Raw genomic sequence first — 16,298 nt, forward strand, 5'->3', positions numbered from 1 at the left:
CTCTACTCATTCGCGCTCAATTTTAATTCAAATTCAAGTTGAATAATTGGAAAATCATGATTGTTGTTTTAAATTGCTTTGGTGTAAATACCGAATGTATTTATAGCTTGGTATGAGTAAAACATTGAAGATTTTAAAGGAAAAACACAAAAGATAATTGTTTTTAACAGCTTGGTCCCTTTGATCTGAAACAACGAAACAATAAAATATAGGAACCAAAATATAGCAATCCACTATTATAACCAAAACATGATAAAATTTATTCAACACACAGAAAAAAAACATAGTCAGAATCTCACTTCATTTTGAAAGAAGTCAATGAAACAAAGTTATAGCAATACACTAACCAAAACATGATAAAGAGTTATTCAACACAAAATAAAACGTTGACAAAATACCACTTTAATTAGAAAGGATTATTATTATTTTTAACAATACGCTATCCAAAACATGATTAAGATTTATTCAACACAAATAAAAATGCTGTCTCACTTTATTTTGAGACAATGACAACAATTATACTTATAAGAAAACACTTGCTTACAGAGTTATTAAACACAAAACCAATTAAGATTGGGTGCGAACATTTAGGGTGTGAAAGTGAAAGGGGGCGAACATGAGTGGGCGCGAACGGAACCGGATTCAGACTATGTACCAGTGAGAAATATACAAGCCTTTCTACGGTATTTATTTGTACAATTCAGGTAGTCTTGACCTATTCATTTGTCTTAAAAAAACAGCCAGTTGTCACCTTCACTTCACACACAGACATATATACGAATATCAATTATATGCTTACGAGACATGTTGCATTGTTAAACTAATTACTGTATGTGAAAATCAAGACTTGCATAAAAACTATCCCAATATTAGAGACAGTGGCGTCATTTTTCTTTAGAGCTTTCAGCTCTTTGATTTTTATTATGCCCCACCTACGATAGCAAAGGGGCATAATGTTTTCTGGTCTGTGCGTGCGTCTGTTCGTCCATCCCTCCGTCCGTCTGTTTGTTCGTCCATCTGTCCCGCTTCAGGTTAAAGTTTTTGGTCAAGGTAGTTTTTGATGAAGTTGAAGTCCAATCAACTTGAAACTTAGTACACATGTGCCCTATGATATGATCTTTCTAATTTTAATGCCAAATTAGAGTTTTGACCCCAATTTCACGATTCACTGAACATAGAAAATGATAGTGCAAATTCCAGGTTGAAGTTTTTGGTCAAGGTAGTTTTTGATGAAGTTGAAGTCCAATCAACTTGAAACTTAGTATACATGTTCCCTATGATACGATCTTTCTACTTTAAATTCCAAATTAGAGTATTTACCCCAATTTCACAGTCCACTTAGCATAGAAAATTATAGTGCGAGTGGGGCATCCGTGTACTATGGACACATTCTTGTTTTGCTCTTTAAGGATTTAAAAAAATTGGGTATTTGGATTTTTAACCGGATTTTTGTGACAAAAATGTCGGTTATTGATTTGGGGATGTATGGCGGTCAGGCGGGTGGCAACCAAATGTTGTCCATGCATTTACTCATGAACCGTTCAACCAAAGCTTTTAGATTATTAATGTGTTGTTATTGAGAACAAAATGAAGGTCATGTTCAATAATGACGATTTTGACTTTTACCGTTCAGAAGTTATGGTTCTTGAAAGATTGAAAAATGGCGTTTCCAGTCGTGTCCGTGCATTTACGCATGAACTGTTCAACCAAAGCTTCCAAAATTTTAATATATTGTTACTGATGACAAAATGGAGGTCAAGTTCAATAATAACGAATTTGACTTTTACTGTTCAAGAGTTATGGTTCTTGAAAGATTGAAAAATGGTGTTTCCAGTCGTGTCCGTGCATTTACTCATGAACTGTTCAATCAAAGCTTTTCAAATTTTAATATGTTGTTACTGGTGACAAAATGGAGGTCAAGTTCAATATTGACGATTTTGACTTTTACCGTTCAGGAGTTATGGTTCTTGAAAGATTGAAAAATGGCGTTTCCAGTCGTGTCAGTGCATTTACTCATTAACTGTTCCACCAAAGCTTTTCAAATTTTAATATGTTGTTTTACCGTACAGGAGTTATGACCTTGAAAGGTCGAAAAATAGGTTTTCCATTCATGTTGTTGCATTTTCTCATGTACCATTTAACATAAGCTTTTCAAATGTTGGTACTGATGGCAAAATGGAGATCAAAATTGATATTAATGATTTTCACTTTCACCGTTCATCAGTTATGGTTTTTATGATATTGCCAGGACACAAATAAATGTTAATAAATCCGGTTTGCTGTCGTTGTGACAGCCTCTTGTATTTTGTTCAGTTCGTTGTTTAAAATCATCACATGTTATTATAACAGTTAGAATACATTTTAAGTTTGAGGGTTTTTTTAATAGTATATAAATGTTTTGATTTGGTTCACTATGATGTGTTTGTGTCAAGGCTTTCAACTATCCCATAACTGGACATAATGGTGTCACAGTACAATATAGGAACAAACTGTAACAATCAGCTGAAAAGAGCTTTACTCATCACAATGTCAAGATCTAAATCATCCCAATTTTTAAAAAAATATGTCAAGTTGTTTGTTTTAAAACTTTCTTGAACATTAACGTATGGGTGAAGGTTATTTTAATTGAAATATACAAAGACTACTTATCCTGTTGACAGGAAGTTTGTAGGTTCATATAAAGGATGGGTAATATTGTTGAATGAAAAGTTTAAAAATACTATATGTACATGATGTACAATGTATATACTGTACCTTGACCTATAAGGGTTTACTTTTATAAACTGTTACTTGATGGAGAGTTGTCTCATTGGCACTCATACCACACCTTCCTATATCTTTATATGATATATATCTAATGACTTCTTTGTAAAGAATATTGGCAATATTTTTAATGCTTGGTTTCTGTCCAAGTGTTGAAATCTCACAAACATCTTTAACCCCACCGCATTTTTGTAAATTTATATATTTTTAAATAATTTCATGGATGTTGTCTGCTCTTTGGTTGGGTTGTTGTCTCGACATATTCCCCATTTCCATTCTCAATTTTATACTTCATGTTATTGGTTGATTGTTTTTTTTTTAATACAACGTTGTTTTTATATATCCAGGGGCTGATCCAGCCATTTTAAAAAGGGGGGGTTGGGTTCCAAACACAGGATAAAGGGAGGGTTCCAACTATATGTCCCCATTCAAATGCCTTGATCGGCCAAAAAAAAGGAGAGGTTCCAACCCCCAGAACCCCCCCTGGATCCGCCAATGATATCGCACATCACTTAACTACAATTGTCTGTTATAAAGTCCGCTACAAACTAAGGGGACTTAAGTTTTGCACTAGGTTTACACTCTGTCTGTCAGACTTTCTGGTGGTCCTTTACAAGGCAGCCCTTTACAACAAGGAATTGTTGGCATCTGGAATAGTTTTTAATTCTTGAAAATTGATAAAATTGTGATGAAAACTCACCCAACTAAATAGGGTTAGGGACATACATTTTTGTCGAGCCTGCGTCTTTTGTCGCAAAAGCAAGACATAACAATACTACATACCATTGGCGGTGTCGTCCACAAATATTCACCTAAACGCCTATACATCTGTTTGAAATAATCATCCTTTGTATGGAATAATAAGAATAAGAATAAGAATTTTATAAGTCTAAAATTCAAACAATAGGATGAAGAGTAAGATATTTAGTTTGCTATAGAACCAGTCTAAATTAGCCAAGGGAAACAAATTTGTGTGAAACCTTTTTTCATCAGTTTGAAATGATCATCGTTAGTACAGGTAGTATTAAGCCATTAAAAATTTGATAATTTTATTTTGTGAATAAAGAGTTAGATGGATGATGGTTAGATTAGAGATATCCACTCAATTTTATATTTAAACAGTATCATAATGCTTAGAACCAGCACTCTATTTAATTAGTGTTTAGAACCAGTAACAGGTTAGGTACAGTTTGAACACATCTGTTAATCGAAAGTTAACATATTTCTTGTTTCCATTTTGAATGTATCTTTGTTTTCTGTGTCCATTATCTATTTTGATTGTAGTTGTAGCACATTCTCATTTATTATTATGTGTCAGTGGTAGCTTTGGATTGTTCGTTGACATTCTCATTTCCATGGTTTTTGGAAAATATGTTAACATAAATTCTGTCATTCATATCATTGTAGAATTGGAATAGCAATATCTTAATTTTTCTTTATTTTTGATATTGTTTTGAGGGTCTAATGAAGGAGTTACATAAATATCTCTCATTTGACTTGATGGTCTTGAAAATCTTCATGCATCCATTCTTGAAAAAATTAGGCCCCCTTTTTCGTAGATCTGTCATTGGTGTCACTTTCTTAATTCAGAATAAATAGTTGCTAATAAATTTGATATATATATTTAGGTATATTATTTTCCAAAATGCCCTCCTACATATTGGTTATTTTTAAAGTAGTGTGAATTTTCTGTAAGTTTGATACTTTCTATATCACTATCTAACTCTTTACATGCTTAAGTTGCATGAGTTGGGATCATGATAGAAAAGACTAAATACTAAAATCAAAAGTATGATCCTTTATTTTGGGTTGTCAGGGTAATTGTTTTGTTATTTTCCTTTGATGTTGAGTACATAGTTTAGTAGGGTTTTTTTGGTAATCAAAAAATTATTCTTTATTGAAATTTATTGTGGGTGTAAAATTTATTTAAAATTACTAGTGGGTGTTAAATGAATTTATAAAAAATTCTTAACTTTTTCACAGAGACACATTACTATATCTCTTGTATAACGATTTCTTAGAAACTGTAGTATTATAAAGTTGGAGGGAGATGTAGACGGTGAAATGTTTTACATTATGACCTTGTTGTATTACCAAGAAATAGTCTAAGTGAATCATGTATTATTTTTAGTTAGTCTATATATGGAAAACAATCTTATTGGTCGACAGATTTAGGTCAAGTTTCTGTCGGCTGAAAAGTTAACAAAGTTAAAATAACAGTGGATAGCTATTGTCAGTAAGGTAAATAATATCATTAAACATATCTCTTAATATGGCTAGTTTTCTATGAGTAAAAGTAGGATAGGAATAATTAAATATTCATGGGGATTTCAATTGCAGTACTGAAATTATTTCTTCCAAATATGACTATGTACAGCCATGCACATTTTTTTCTATTAAAATGCAAGATTGTGAAGATATCTTATATAAGTTATATAATGTTATTTATAATTTATTTAAGCAGAAGAAAATTTATTTACTTATGCCTTTATGTGTTAGTGTAAACTAGATAAATATAACAAGTTCATTAATCAACAGTAGTATCTAAAATATTACTAATAGATTGAAAAAAGGTAATTTTTGTAACCTATGTCATAAATATAGGGATGTTTACCAGACATATATATTGACAGGTATAACTAAATATTGTGAATTTGTCATGAAATTTTACAAAAAAAGGGATAAATTGTTTTTCATTAAAATTATTGCATCTCCAAGTACTGAAGATTCTGTTATCTGTATGTTAGCCTGTGTAAGTACTAAAGATTCTGTTATCTGTATGTTAGCCTGTGTAAGTACTATAGGTTCTAAATTTTGGGTCCTAAAATTATTTTTTGTAAGAAGCATGCAATTTACAAAATTTGTTTCATAAGACATAATTATGTCAAAGTAGATTATATATACCAGGTCTATAAACTGTTATTTGTTCGCGGTATTTTTTTCCTGCTTCCTTATTCATTGCTTGATTGGAGGTCAAATCACATAGTTCAAATAAGTTAATTATAAAATGAGAAAATAAACAAATTTCTGCATTTAAAGCAGAAGGTATATAGTGGCAGTTCTTCTGCTCAATTTTTGTATCTGCAGCTTCACAACCCTTATTGCAATTTATATGACCTCTCCTGCAAACACTGAAAACTTGATCTCTTCAATGTTTGTCCTGTTACAGCAAGGATGTTAACCATTATAAATTCACTAGAAGACTTTGTGGTAAAACACCAAAAAAAAGTAATTCGAAATAAAAACAACATCGCATTTGATGTTATAATTTCCCTCCTTATATAACAAGAGAAGAAAATTTAGCAGGCTATAGCAGCTTTGTGTAAAATTGATTTTGAATGTTGTTGGGCAGTAAAAATTTCCTGGAACACCAACTTCAATTTTTTTTTTACTGGCTATATATGCCTCTCTGTAACATGCCAATTATCCTTAAATGTTTTCAGATATATCCAAAAAGTTCACCGAGTGGAAAAAAAAAAAAAAACAAAGATTAAAACTTCTGAAATTAAGTTACTAAGTAAATATAAAAGGACCTTATCCTGATGAAAACTTTGATTGTAAATAGATCGAGCTGATTCCAAATACATGAACAGAAATCAAGATGACCTTTTCTTGAAATTGTATGAAAAATTGTAAAAATATTTAACAGATAACCTACAAAAAGATGGGGTACATATTATGTTACCTATAGATATACAATAAGAAGGGTACCTTTGTAACAGAAAGGGTTATGATCAATATTTAAATGCATGAGATTGTTATAGACCAATATTTCTTTGGAGGAACTAGTTGGAAAAACACAAACAGAAAGTAGGTGTAGGAATGTGAAATATTCGCCTATGTCAGCAGTATTAAATTACCTTAATAACTAGTTTACAAGGAACTGATCATGATAATCGTAGCTTCTTTTAATAACTCCTTTGCAATGTAAATATTATTCAAATTATTGTTTTTGTTGCTATACAGACCAAAGTTTGCAAAATACTTGACTTTTTTGTTACGATCAGAAAGGTAAAATATTAAATGTAAGAGATTCTGAAAGGTAAAAAAAAATATGATTGTATGAATAAAGATATAATCAGTTGTCTTTACTTGTATGACCTTTCCTGAATAATCCCCTACTGTGATTTTTAAAGGAAATTCACCTAATGTTTGATAAGTATGTAACTATATCAGTCTTGATAAAATTGAGTTTAAGATATTGAGGCCATCTGGTTGGCATATACATTCAGTCATCACTTAATATTAGTTTTTTAAAGAGAAAAAAACTAAAAAAAACTTTCACTGAACACTCAGGACAGCTTTCCAATAAATGGTTTCAAAAATTTAATCATTTATGCATTCTGTCCTTGTTTCTGTGTGGGGGAGGGATGTACATTAATATTTCCCTATCCATGTATGTGTTTTATTGAGGGAAAGCAGGACATAAATGTTTTCCTCTTCGTCTTTGGGTTGCTGTACAGTGATGATCATAATTCACATATACCTGTACAAGAATAAATATGGTAATTATTAATTTTCGGTATACATTGAAATGAGAACAGATTTACGGACACTTAGTTTTATCTGCAATTGATTTATAACCCTTTTATTTATTAAAGTTGAAAAATCTAACTTACATACCCTAATAACATACAAACTTTCATAAAACATACCAGTGTATATATATCTATTATTGATAGTTACAGTTGATGTTTAGAAATTTGTAGTCTGCCTGTGGGGGATAAAAACTGTGTCTTAACTGAAAAAAATGGGTGAAGGTGAACAAATGACGTTTTAGATGATTTAGTGACTAAACTTTTGATTGTAAGTGTCAGAAACACTATACTTGTCTAGTTATACAAATGAACTCACTTCAAATGCATATGTCAAAATTTGAACACTGTTTTTCTTTTTTTTATCAAGTAGTGTGGATTCATTAATTTTGGTGATAACTAATTTTTCAAGGATTGAGAATAAAATGTATTTTTGTTGGTATTTTATTTCTTGGTTTGCGAAAGTCTGCAATTAAGCCTATGGAAATTTTGTACTTTGTGAAATATATCCTGGTTCAAACTTTACCCTTGAAATCATTAAAAGACAAATGTGATAAATTAGAAGGTTGCAGAATGCATATATATAGCAATAAGAAAAGCTTATATGATTGCCAATGAGGCATGAGACAAATCTCAACCAGATCACAAATGATGTAGAAGTAAGTTATTACAGGTCAAAGTACGACCTTCAATAATGTGCTAAACTAATAATGCAATTTAGCAAGCTATAAAAGGCCCCCAAACAACAAATGAGAAATAATTTAACTTAGATTTATGAACAAAAACAATAAATAGAAAACAAATATGATATACAGCAACAAGTAACAACCACTGAATTAAAGGCTACAGAATTTTGCAGGGTTAAATATCTTCCCCATACCTGGTACAGAGGTGTAGTAACTTTTGAATTAGGTACTGTGGTGCTTCTTTCCGCATACATTTAAATTGCAATAAATATTTGTGGTATTTGATTTTGTTTTCTACTGTCATCCATCCATGTTCTTTAAATAAGGGGGCTGATGAGGATAATGGGTCTGCATCAAGAATTAATCTTGCTGCTCTTTTTTGAAGTTTTAATATTCTTACTATCCCTTCATTTTTACATTCTCCCCAAATAATACAGCAGTAATCGATGAGAGGCAGAATATACCCATTATAATATGCTTTCCTGGCATTAATATCTAAAAATTTCTTTAATTTAGAAAGAAGGTTTATTCTTGATGAAATGCTAGCACAAATTTGATCAATTTGGTTTTTCCAGCTAAGTGTGCTGTCAATTTTAACACCTAATAATTTCTCACATGATGAATACTATACTATTTTAAGAGTTTGCACTATTATTGGAAAAATAAGTATAAGCTCAAAAACTCCTGTACCATTTCAATTATCTAAATATTATTTAAAAATAAGGTAAAAGGTTTTATTTAAGGTAAATCACCATGTTATAACTTGAAGTTAGTATTATGACATGAACTTTTTGAATAGTATGCCAAATTTTAAAGTATGGATCTCAATTCACAGTTTACTGAACATGGAAATGACTTATAGTGCAAATTCAGTACATTTAAAGTTTTAATTTATAATAAGGAAGTTAGCCATAAAGTTCTGGTCACATCAACTTGACACTTAGTAAACAAAATCATTATCATTTGAACTTTTTAAATGACTTCAAAATTACTGTTTTGACCCTGATTTTACAGTTCAAATTTAAAGGACTACAGAAATGTGATAGTGTAGGCAGACATGCTAGATTATGTATAGGTCCATATGAAATGGTTATATGACCTTAACCAAATATTCAGTGCTAACTGCTAATTAATGTTAAGTGCCTGTTTCACCTGTAGTAATACTTTAAATCTTCAAAAGGCATAATAGAATCCTTACCACAAAATTTACTCTGATAAGAAATAAACAGACTAACAGACAGACATGTGCAAAAGTATAATAAAGACTTATCTAGGTCTGTTCATAGATTGATAATATGAAAATCATTGCTTTACCTGTTTACAAACAATCTTATTTTTCTTGTCAAGATTAGTCAACAAAATTTATCTTCCCTATCACTCCCTTGTTTTGATTTTCAACTTTGACATTCTTTTGATTTTAATAACTATAATTAAATGCTAAGCACATTCCAAACATGTCTTTAATTAAGGGTAAAAGTTTAGGTTTCATGCATTTGAAACCCAAATTTAGTTATTCGATACAAGAATTTATCGGTGATGTTTTTGAGCAGTTATTAAGCAAATTATCTTCCACATTTAGGTAGCAATACACAGATAGAAATTTAGTTTCGCATTATGGCCATGGTGATGTTTTTAAATATGTAAGTTTTTGTACAATAAAATTGATTTTTAGATAATTGAAGAATAATATAGCCTTCTTAGTGGGTTTATATGAACATTTAGATTGTTTTAGCATGTTTTATAGGCCATTTATCTGTTTGACAGTCCATATTTTCCTCTTCGTACCGCCCATAGGTCCATAAATTATTGTAGTGTTTATCAACAAAATAGAAATGGGAGATATAAATATAAAAAGAAACCTGACTCTTGCATGTCTACCATCTGACTTATTGTTCACATGCTCTCTGGTTCTAAGTTCATTGTTTATTAAGGTCATAGTAATAACTCTTGCATGTCTATACCATCTGACTTATTGTTCACATGCTCTCTGGTTCTGAGTTCATTGTTTATTAAGGTCATAGTAATAACTCTTTATCATACATTTGTAACAACACAAAACTTAATTTACAGTAAGTTTTCCTTAAAGAAATATTTTTTGTCGATTATATGTTATGGATTTATAATAAATGTATAAAATTATGCATATTAGTTTAGTATACATGGTATTTATACATGGATTGGTTCAATAATTCCCTAAACATGATAATTTCTAGAAACTGTTCCATATGATTTTAGAGTCTAGTTTGCTTGTAAAATGAAATAAACAATTTATAGTATCAACCTATGAATGTTGTCTTATATATGAAATTTAAGAATCCCGATTACACATTAATATAATAAAAATGAAAACTTTGCAAAATTTGAGACCAAATAGAGGCATTTGATAATATAATCCCAGTCATTTCAACAGCTGATGCATTTCTTGCATTGCATTACTCCTTGTTTGTTTCTCTGAATTTAATATTAATTTTGAAGTTTTGTTAAGTTTTAAATAGCACTTAAAATTTGTTGTCCTTTTTTTGGTAGAAGGGCGATATTGGCAGTCATGTTTATTTTTAACTGAGAATTTATTGTTTAATTTCCTTGTTCATGTTGTAAGTCGTAGTAGTTCATTGTGAACAGATCATACTAATATATCATTATGAATTATAGGTAAGATTTTTTTATACATAGTTTATTTGTCAATATGATTTTTCACTTATCTTTATTTTAGAGATATACACGTTAATTTGCAAGTTTAGATGAAACTTATTTTATATGAGTAATTAATTGATGTAGAAACCAAGTTTGATGACTTGGCAATGGTATGGATATTTTCCAAGAAAGAGGCCTATCATATTGAGAATAGAGATCCTCTTGTCTACAGTATCTATCTATTTAAAATTGTAGGCTTGAAACAACAATTAGTCTGCATCTTTTTTAAGTGTTGCTTGTTTAACTGTGATTATAAAAACAAGATGTGGTATGATTGCCAATAAGACAACTCTCCATGAGAGACCAAATGACACAGAAATTATTGTATGTTTGTTTCAAGCAAGGTATGCATTTCTGTTAGGAAAAACATGACAAGACCTTATTGTCCGAAATATGATTATTTTTAAACCTAAATTATTTACATTGATTTGTTCCATTATGATATTGATAGCACTGTCAAGAAGATTTAAGCATTTTTTGCTTACTATTCAGTCTTCATCGGTTGTGCAATAACACAATAAGCCATAAATTCCCTGTGTTCTATTTCTAGTCACAAAACATTTCTTTGAACAAGTCATCCATTTAATTAAAGAAAGTAAAATTGCTATATGCTTATAAAAAAACCCTGCAGAGATGTTGTAAATAATGTACTCACTAACAGAGACGGATTTAGGGGGGCAGGGAAACATTTTGTTGCTTATATAGGGAATCACTGAAGCGTGACTGGAGCAGTCCCCTCTTAGGCAGTCAGTGGGCCCCCACTTATGAACATTTCAAGATCCACCAGTGACTAATTTTGCAAAACTGAGATTATCTTCCATGACTATATATATATAGACAGAGGTTTAGTCTATAAAGGATAAATTGCTGTTATTGTTTTATATCCTGATCCTTTTAAAGTTGAGTTGTCTCACATTTGTCGGTGTTGTAGGGTTTTGCTTCATTTTTTTTTCATCTTAATATAGATGTTTCAGTATTACCAGACTACATCTGAAGCTTTTGATGCATGTCTTGTTGTAGACATTATAACAGCCATAATCCTGACAATGTCAGGCGTGTCTATTTTAACAGAAATTTCCTTTCAAAATCACTGATCTAAAAAAGGAAGTAATTTCAAATTAAATTTCCTGAAATTTCCAGGACAGATTTTCTTGTCAAGTAACCTAATATATTGTTTAATTTTCAGAAATCCCCCAAATAAAGTACAGTAAAGAAATGTGATATTAAATTATCCAAGAGTATAGAGGTATGTATGTTAAAAATATGGTAAGATTTAAAGGTTTAAAACAAATTAGTATTCAGTTGTCCAGGGCTGTTATGTTGACATACATAGTGCTTGTGGTTAGTTGGGGAAATACAGTGCCTTGGGGTTAGTACAAGAAATACTGTGCTCAAGGTCAATTAGGGAAATACAGTAGACAGGGGTCAGTACAGGATGTACTGTGCTCAAGGTCAATTAGGGAAATACGGTAGACAGGGGTCAGTACAGAAAGTACTGTGCTCAAGGTCAATAATGGAAATACAATGCCTTGTGGTCAGTGCAAGAAATACTGTGCTCAAGGTCAATTAGGGAAATACAGTAGACAGGGGTCAGTACAGGAAGTACTGTGCTCAAGGTCAATTAGGGAAATACAATGCCTTAGGGTCAGTACAAGAAATACTGTGCTCAAGGTCAATTAGGGAAATACAGTGCCTTGGGGTCAGCACAAGAAATACTGTGCTCAAGGTCAATTAGGGAAATACAGTGCCTTGGGGTCATTACAAGAAATACTGTGCTCAAGGTTAATTAGGGAAATATAGTGCCTTGGGGTCAGTACAAGAAATACTGTGCTCAATGTCAATTAGAGAAATACAGTGCACAGGGGTCAGTGCAGGAAATACAGTGCTCAAGGTCAGTTAAGTAAATACAGTAGACAGGGATCAGTACAGAAAGTACAGTACCTTGGGGTCAGTACAGGAAATACAGTGCACAGGGGTCAGTACAGGAAATAAAGTGCTCAAAGTCAATTAGGGAAGTACAGAGCCTTGTGGTCAGTACAAGAAATATTGTGCTCAAGGTCAATTAGGGAAATACAGTGCACTGGGGTCAGTACAGGAAATATTGTGCTCAAGGTCAATTAGGGAAATACAGTGCCTTGGGGTCAGTACAAGAAATACTGTGCTCAAGGTCAATTAGGGAAATACAGTGCCTTGGGGTCAGTACAAGAAATACTGTGCTCAAGGTCAATTAGGGAAATACAGTGCCTTGGAGTCATTACAAGAAATACTGTGCCCAAGGTCAATTAGGGAAATATAGTGCCTTGGGGTCAGTACAAGAAATACTGTGCTCAAGGTCAATTAGGGAAATACAGTGCACAGGGGTCAGTACAGGAAATACAGTGCTCAAGGTCAGTTAAGTAGATACAGTAGACAGGGATCAGTACAGAAAGTACAGTACCTTGGGGTCAGTACAGGAAATACAGTGCACAGGGGTTAGTACAGGCAATAAAGTGCAAGTGCACAGGGGTTAGAACAGGAAGTACACTGCACAGGGGTCAGTTCAGGAAATAAAGTGCACATGTGTCAGTCCAGGAAAAACAATGCACAAGGGTTAGTACAGGAAATACAGTGCTCAAGGTCAGTTTAAGGGAAATACAGTGCACAGGGGTCAGTACAAGAAATACTGTGCTCAAGGTCAATTAGGGAAATACAGTGCCTTGGGGTCAGTACAAGAAATACTGTGCTCAAGGTCAATTAGGGAAATACAGTGCCTTGGGGTCATTACAAGAAATACTGTGCTCAAGGTTAATTAGGGAAATATAGTGCCTTGGGGTCAGTACAAGAAATACTGTGCTCAATGTCAATTAGAGAAATACAGTGCACAGGGGTCAGTGCAGGAAATACAGTGCTCAAGGTCAGTTAAGTAAATACAGTAGACAGGGATCAGTACAGAAAGTACAGTACCTTGGGGTCAGTACAGGAAATACAGTGCACAGGGGTCAGTACAGGAAATAAAGTGCTCAAAGTCAATTAGGGAAGTACAGAGCCTTGTGGTCAGTACAAGAAATATTGTGCTCAAGGTCAATTAGGGAAATACAGTGCACTGGGGTCAGTACAGGAAATATTGTGCTCAAGGTCAATTAGGGAAATACAGTGCCTTGGGGTCAGTACAAGAAATACTGTGCTCAAGGTCAATTAGGGAAATACAGTGCCTTGGGGTCAGTACAAGAAATACTGTGCTCAAGGTCAATTAGGGAAATACAGTGCCTTGGAGTCATTACAAGAAATACTGTGCCCAAGGTCAATTAGGGAAATATAGTGCCTTGGGGTCAGTACAAGAAATATTGTGCTCAAGGTCAATTAGGGAAATACAGTGCACAGGGGTCAGTACAGGAAATACAGTGCTCAAGGTCAGTTAAGTAGATACAGTAGACAGGGATCAGTACAGAAAGTACAGTACCTTGGGGTCAGTACAGGAAATACAGTGCACAGGGGTTAGTACAGGCAATAAAGTGCAAGTGCACAGGGGTTAGAACAGGAAGTACACTGCACAGGGGTCAGTTCAGGAAATAAAGTGCACATGTGTCAGTACAGGAAAAACAATGCACAAGGGTTAGTACAGGAAATACAGTGCTCAAGGTCAGTTTAAGGGAAATACAGTGCACAGGGGTCAGTACAGGAAATACACTACACGGGGGTCAGTACAGGAAATACAATGCACAAGGGTCAGTACAGGAAATACAGTACACAGGGGTTAGAAGAGGAAGTACACTGCACAGAGGTCAGCACAGGAAATACAATGCACAAGGGTCAGTACAGGAAATAAAGTGCACAGGGGACAGTACAGGAAATACACTGCACAGGGGTCAGTACAGGAAATACACTGCACAGGGGAAAGTACAGGAAAAACAATGCACAAGGGTCAGTACAGGAAATAAAGTGCACAGGGGTTAGAACAGGAAATAAAGTGCACAGGGGACAGTACAGGAAATACAGTGCTAACAGTCATTTTGATTGGTTGATTTTGGAGTATGAGTACAAAAAACTGACTCAAAAGTTTGATGACTTCAAGGACTGGGGTCAGAACAGGAAATACAGTGTTCTTATTATATTTCAGATATGGGTTTAGAAGAAGAAAGTTTGCAAAGCATATCTTCACACATATCACTAAATGATGAAAGAAACAAAAAGTTACAGAAGAATGGGAAGAACTATAGTTTAAGCCCAATACCAGACTTAGATATGACATTAAAGTGTGAAAGGAAGGCTGATAATTGGACAAACTATTGGCCAAAATCTAGAAATAGTAAAAACAAACAATTAAGACCACCAGAATCAAAGTCATTGAATAATGATACATTTAAATCTAAAAGGAAGGTTGAGCATGAAGAAAAAAAAAAAAAGAATCATAAAACTAATTATTCAAAAGCATCAAAAGATAAGTTAGAGATTGACAAAGATCAGGATATGGATTTCAGTAAATTTACAAAACTGAAAATAGAGGCATATTTTTCCAATCTTGAGGTTAAGAAATACCAAGAAGCGTCATTTGTTGATTCTAATTCTGATGAAGAAACCAAAGAATGTTTACCTAAGTAAGTCTGCATGATATTTATTATAAATGCATTTTTTGTCAATTTAGACTATTACAATAAATAAAAATTATGTAATATGTATACATTAAAAAAACAAATTACTCTATCACACACAAAACGTTGCACAGGGAATAGAAATTTTACAAATGAATTCATGTTTCATGTCAGTTTCTCCTAATAAACAAATGCCATCAACTGCAATTCAATAAAGGCAAAAAATGTAAAGATTTAATTTGAGAGAACCAATGATGAACTTCTCTGCACTTAATCCTCTCCTGTAATAAATATATTTTGGTTATGAAACGTACAAAACAAAATTGTAAATAAAAAAGTTACAAAAGTTACATAAAAGAACAAAGAATTAGAATAAATGGCATTTTTACTTTAGGGGTCCCAACCAATGTAAAGCTATACTCAACTATCCCTTAGCCCCAAACCAAACCCTTACCTATACCTAAATCTTAACAATAGCCCCAACCCTTACCTAGGACATCCCCTAACCTAACCATAACCATGAATGAACATTATTATTTATGAGCTATAAAACAACCAATGTATGGAAATGCTGCAGATATTTGTATGTCTGATCAAGTTCTATCTGATGTTTTGTATTTTTTTTACTTACAACAGACCTCAGAACCCTCACAGTCAGACCTACAGCACACATCTGGGTCATTCAAGTGAGACCTGCCGTCATCGCCATCGTAGTGAAACTAACCTTAAGCAACCATGTGCTCAGCCAAGTGAACATGAGGAATATACAGAAAAAAGAGATCTATCTAAAGATGAACGTCAAGGTCCTGCTAAATATAGGACAAAAGATCTATCTAAAGATGAACGTCAAGTTCCTGCTAAATATAGAACAAGAGATCTTCTAGCAAGAATTTACAGGTAGGTATACTAAAGATAGATATAATGTGAACTCTAGATAGCAATGGATTTCAAGGAAGTATTATTTGGATAAGAAATTTGGTTAGTGTTTCTTATGGTTAATGCAGACTTATTACCTGTTCCACTCCAACATGCCTAGTTAAGGAGCCTCCAGG

The 16,298-nt window shown here is 32.9% G+C and overlaps 1 protein-coding gene across 3 annotated transcripts in view; it reads left to right on the forward strand.

Moving 5' to 3' along the window:
- Nucleotides 1–16,298, forward strand: part of LOC139513779 (uncharacterized) — a 36,587-nt gene that overhangs the window by 2,821 nt on the left and 17,468 nt on the right. Inside the window, exons 2-5 of one of the 3 annotated variants that reach the window (XM_071302578.1) lie at nucleotides 11,865–11,924; nucleotides 14,775–15,252; nucleotides 15,883–16,074; nucleotides 16,126–16,143. In XM_071302578.1, coding sequence (XP_071158679.1) covers nucleotides 14,777–15,252; nucleotides 15,883–16,074; nucleotides 16,126–16,143 — 686 coding nt within the window. In that variant the 5' untranslated portion in view covers nucleotides 11,865–11,924; nucleotides 14,775–14,776. Of the gene's footprint in view, nucleotides 1–11,864; nucleotides 11,925–14,774; nucleotides 15,253–15,882; nucleotides 16,144–16,298 lie in introns of all 3 variants that reach the window. The other 2 variants (XM_071302577.1, XM_071302575.1) reach the window with 2 other exon arrangements.

The sequence above is a fragment of the Mytilus edulis genome, chromosome 2, assembly GCF_963676685.1.
Source record: "Mytilus edulis chromosome 2, xbMytEdul2.2, whole genome shotgun sequence".
NCBI classification, from domain to species: Eukaryota; Metazoa; Mollusca; class Bivalvia; order Mytilida; family Mytilidae; genus Mytilus; species Mytilus edulis.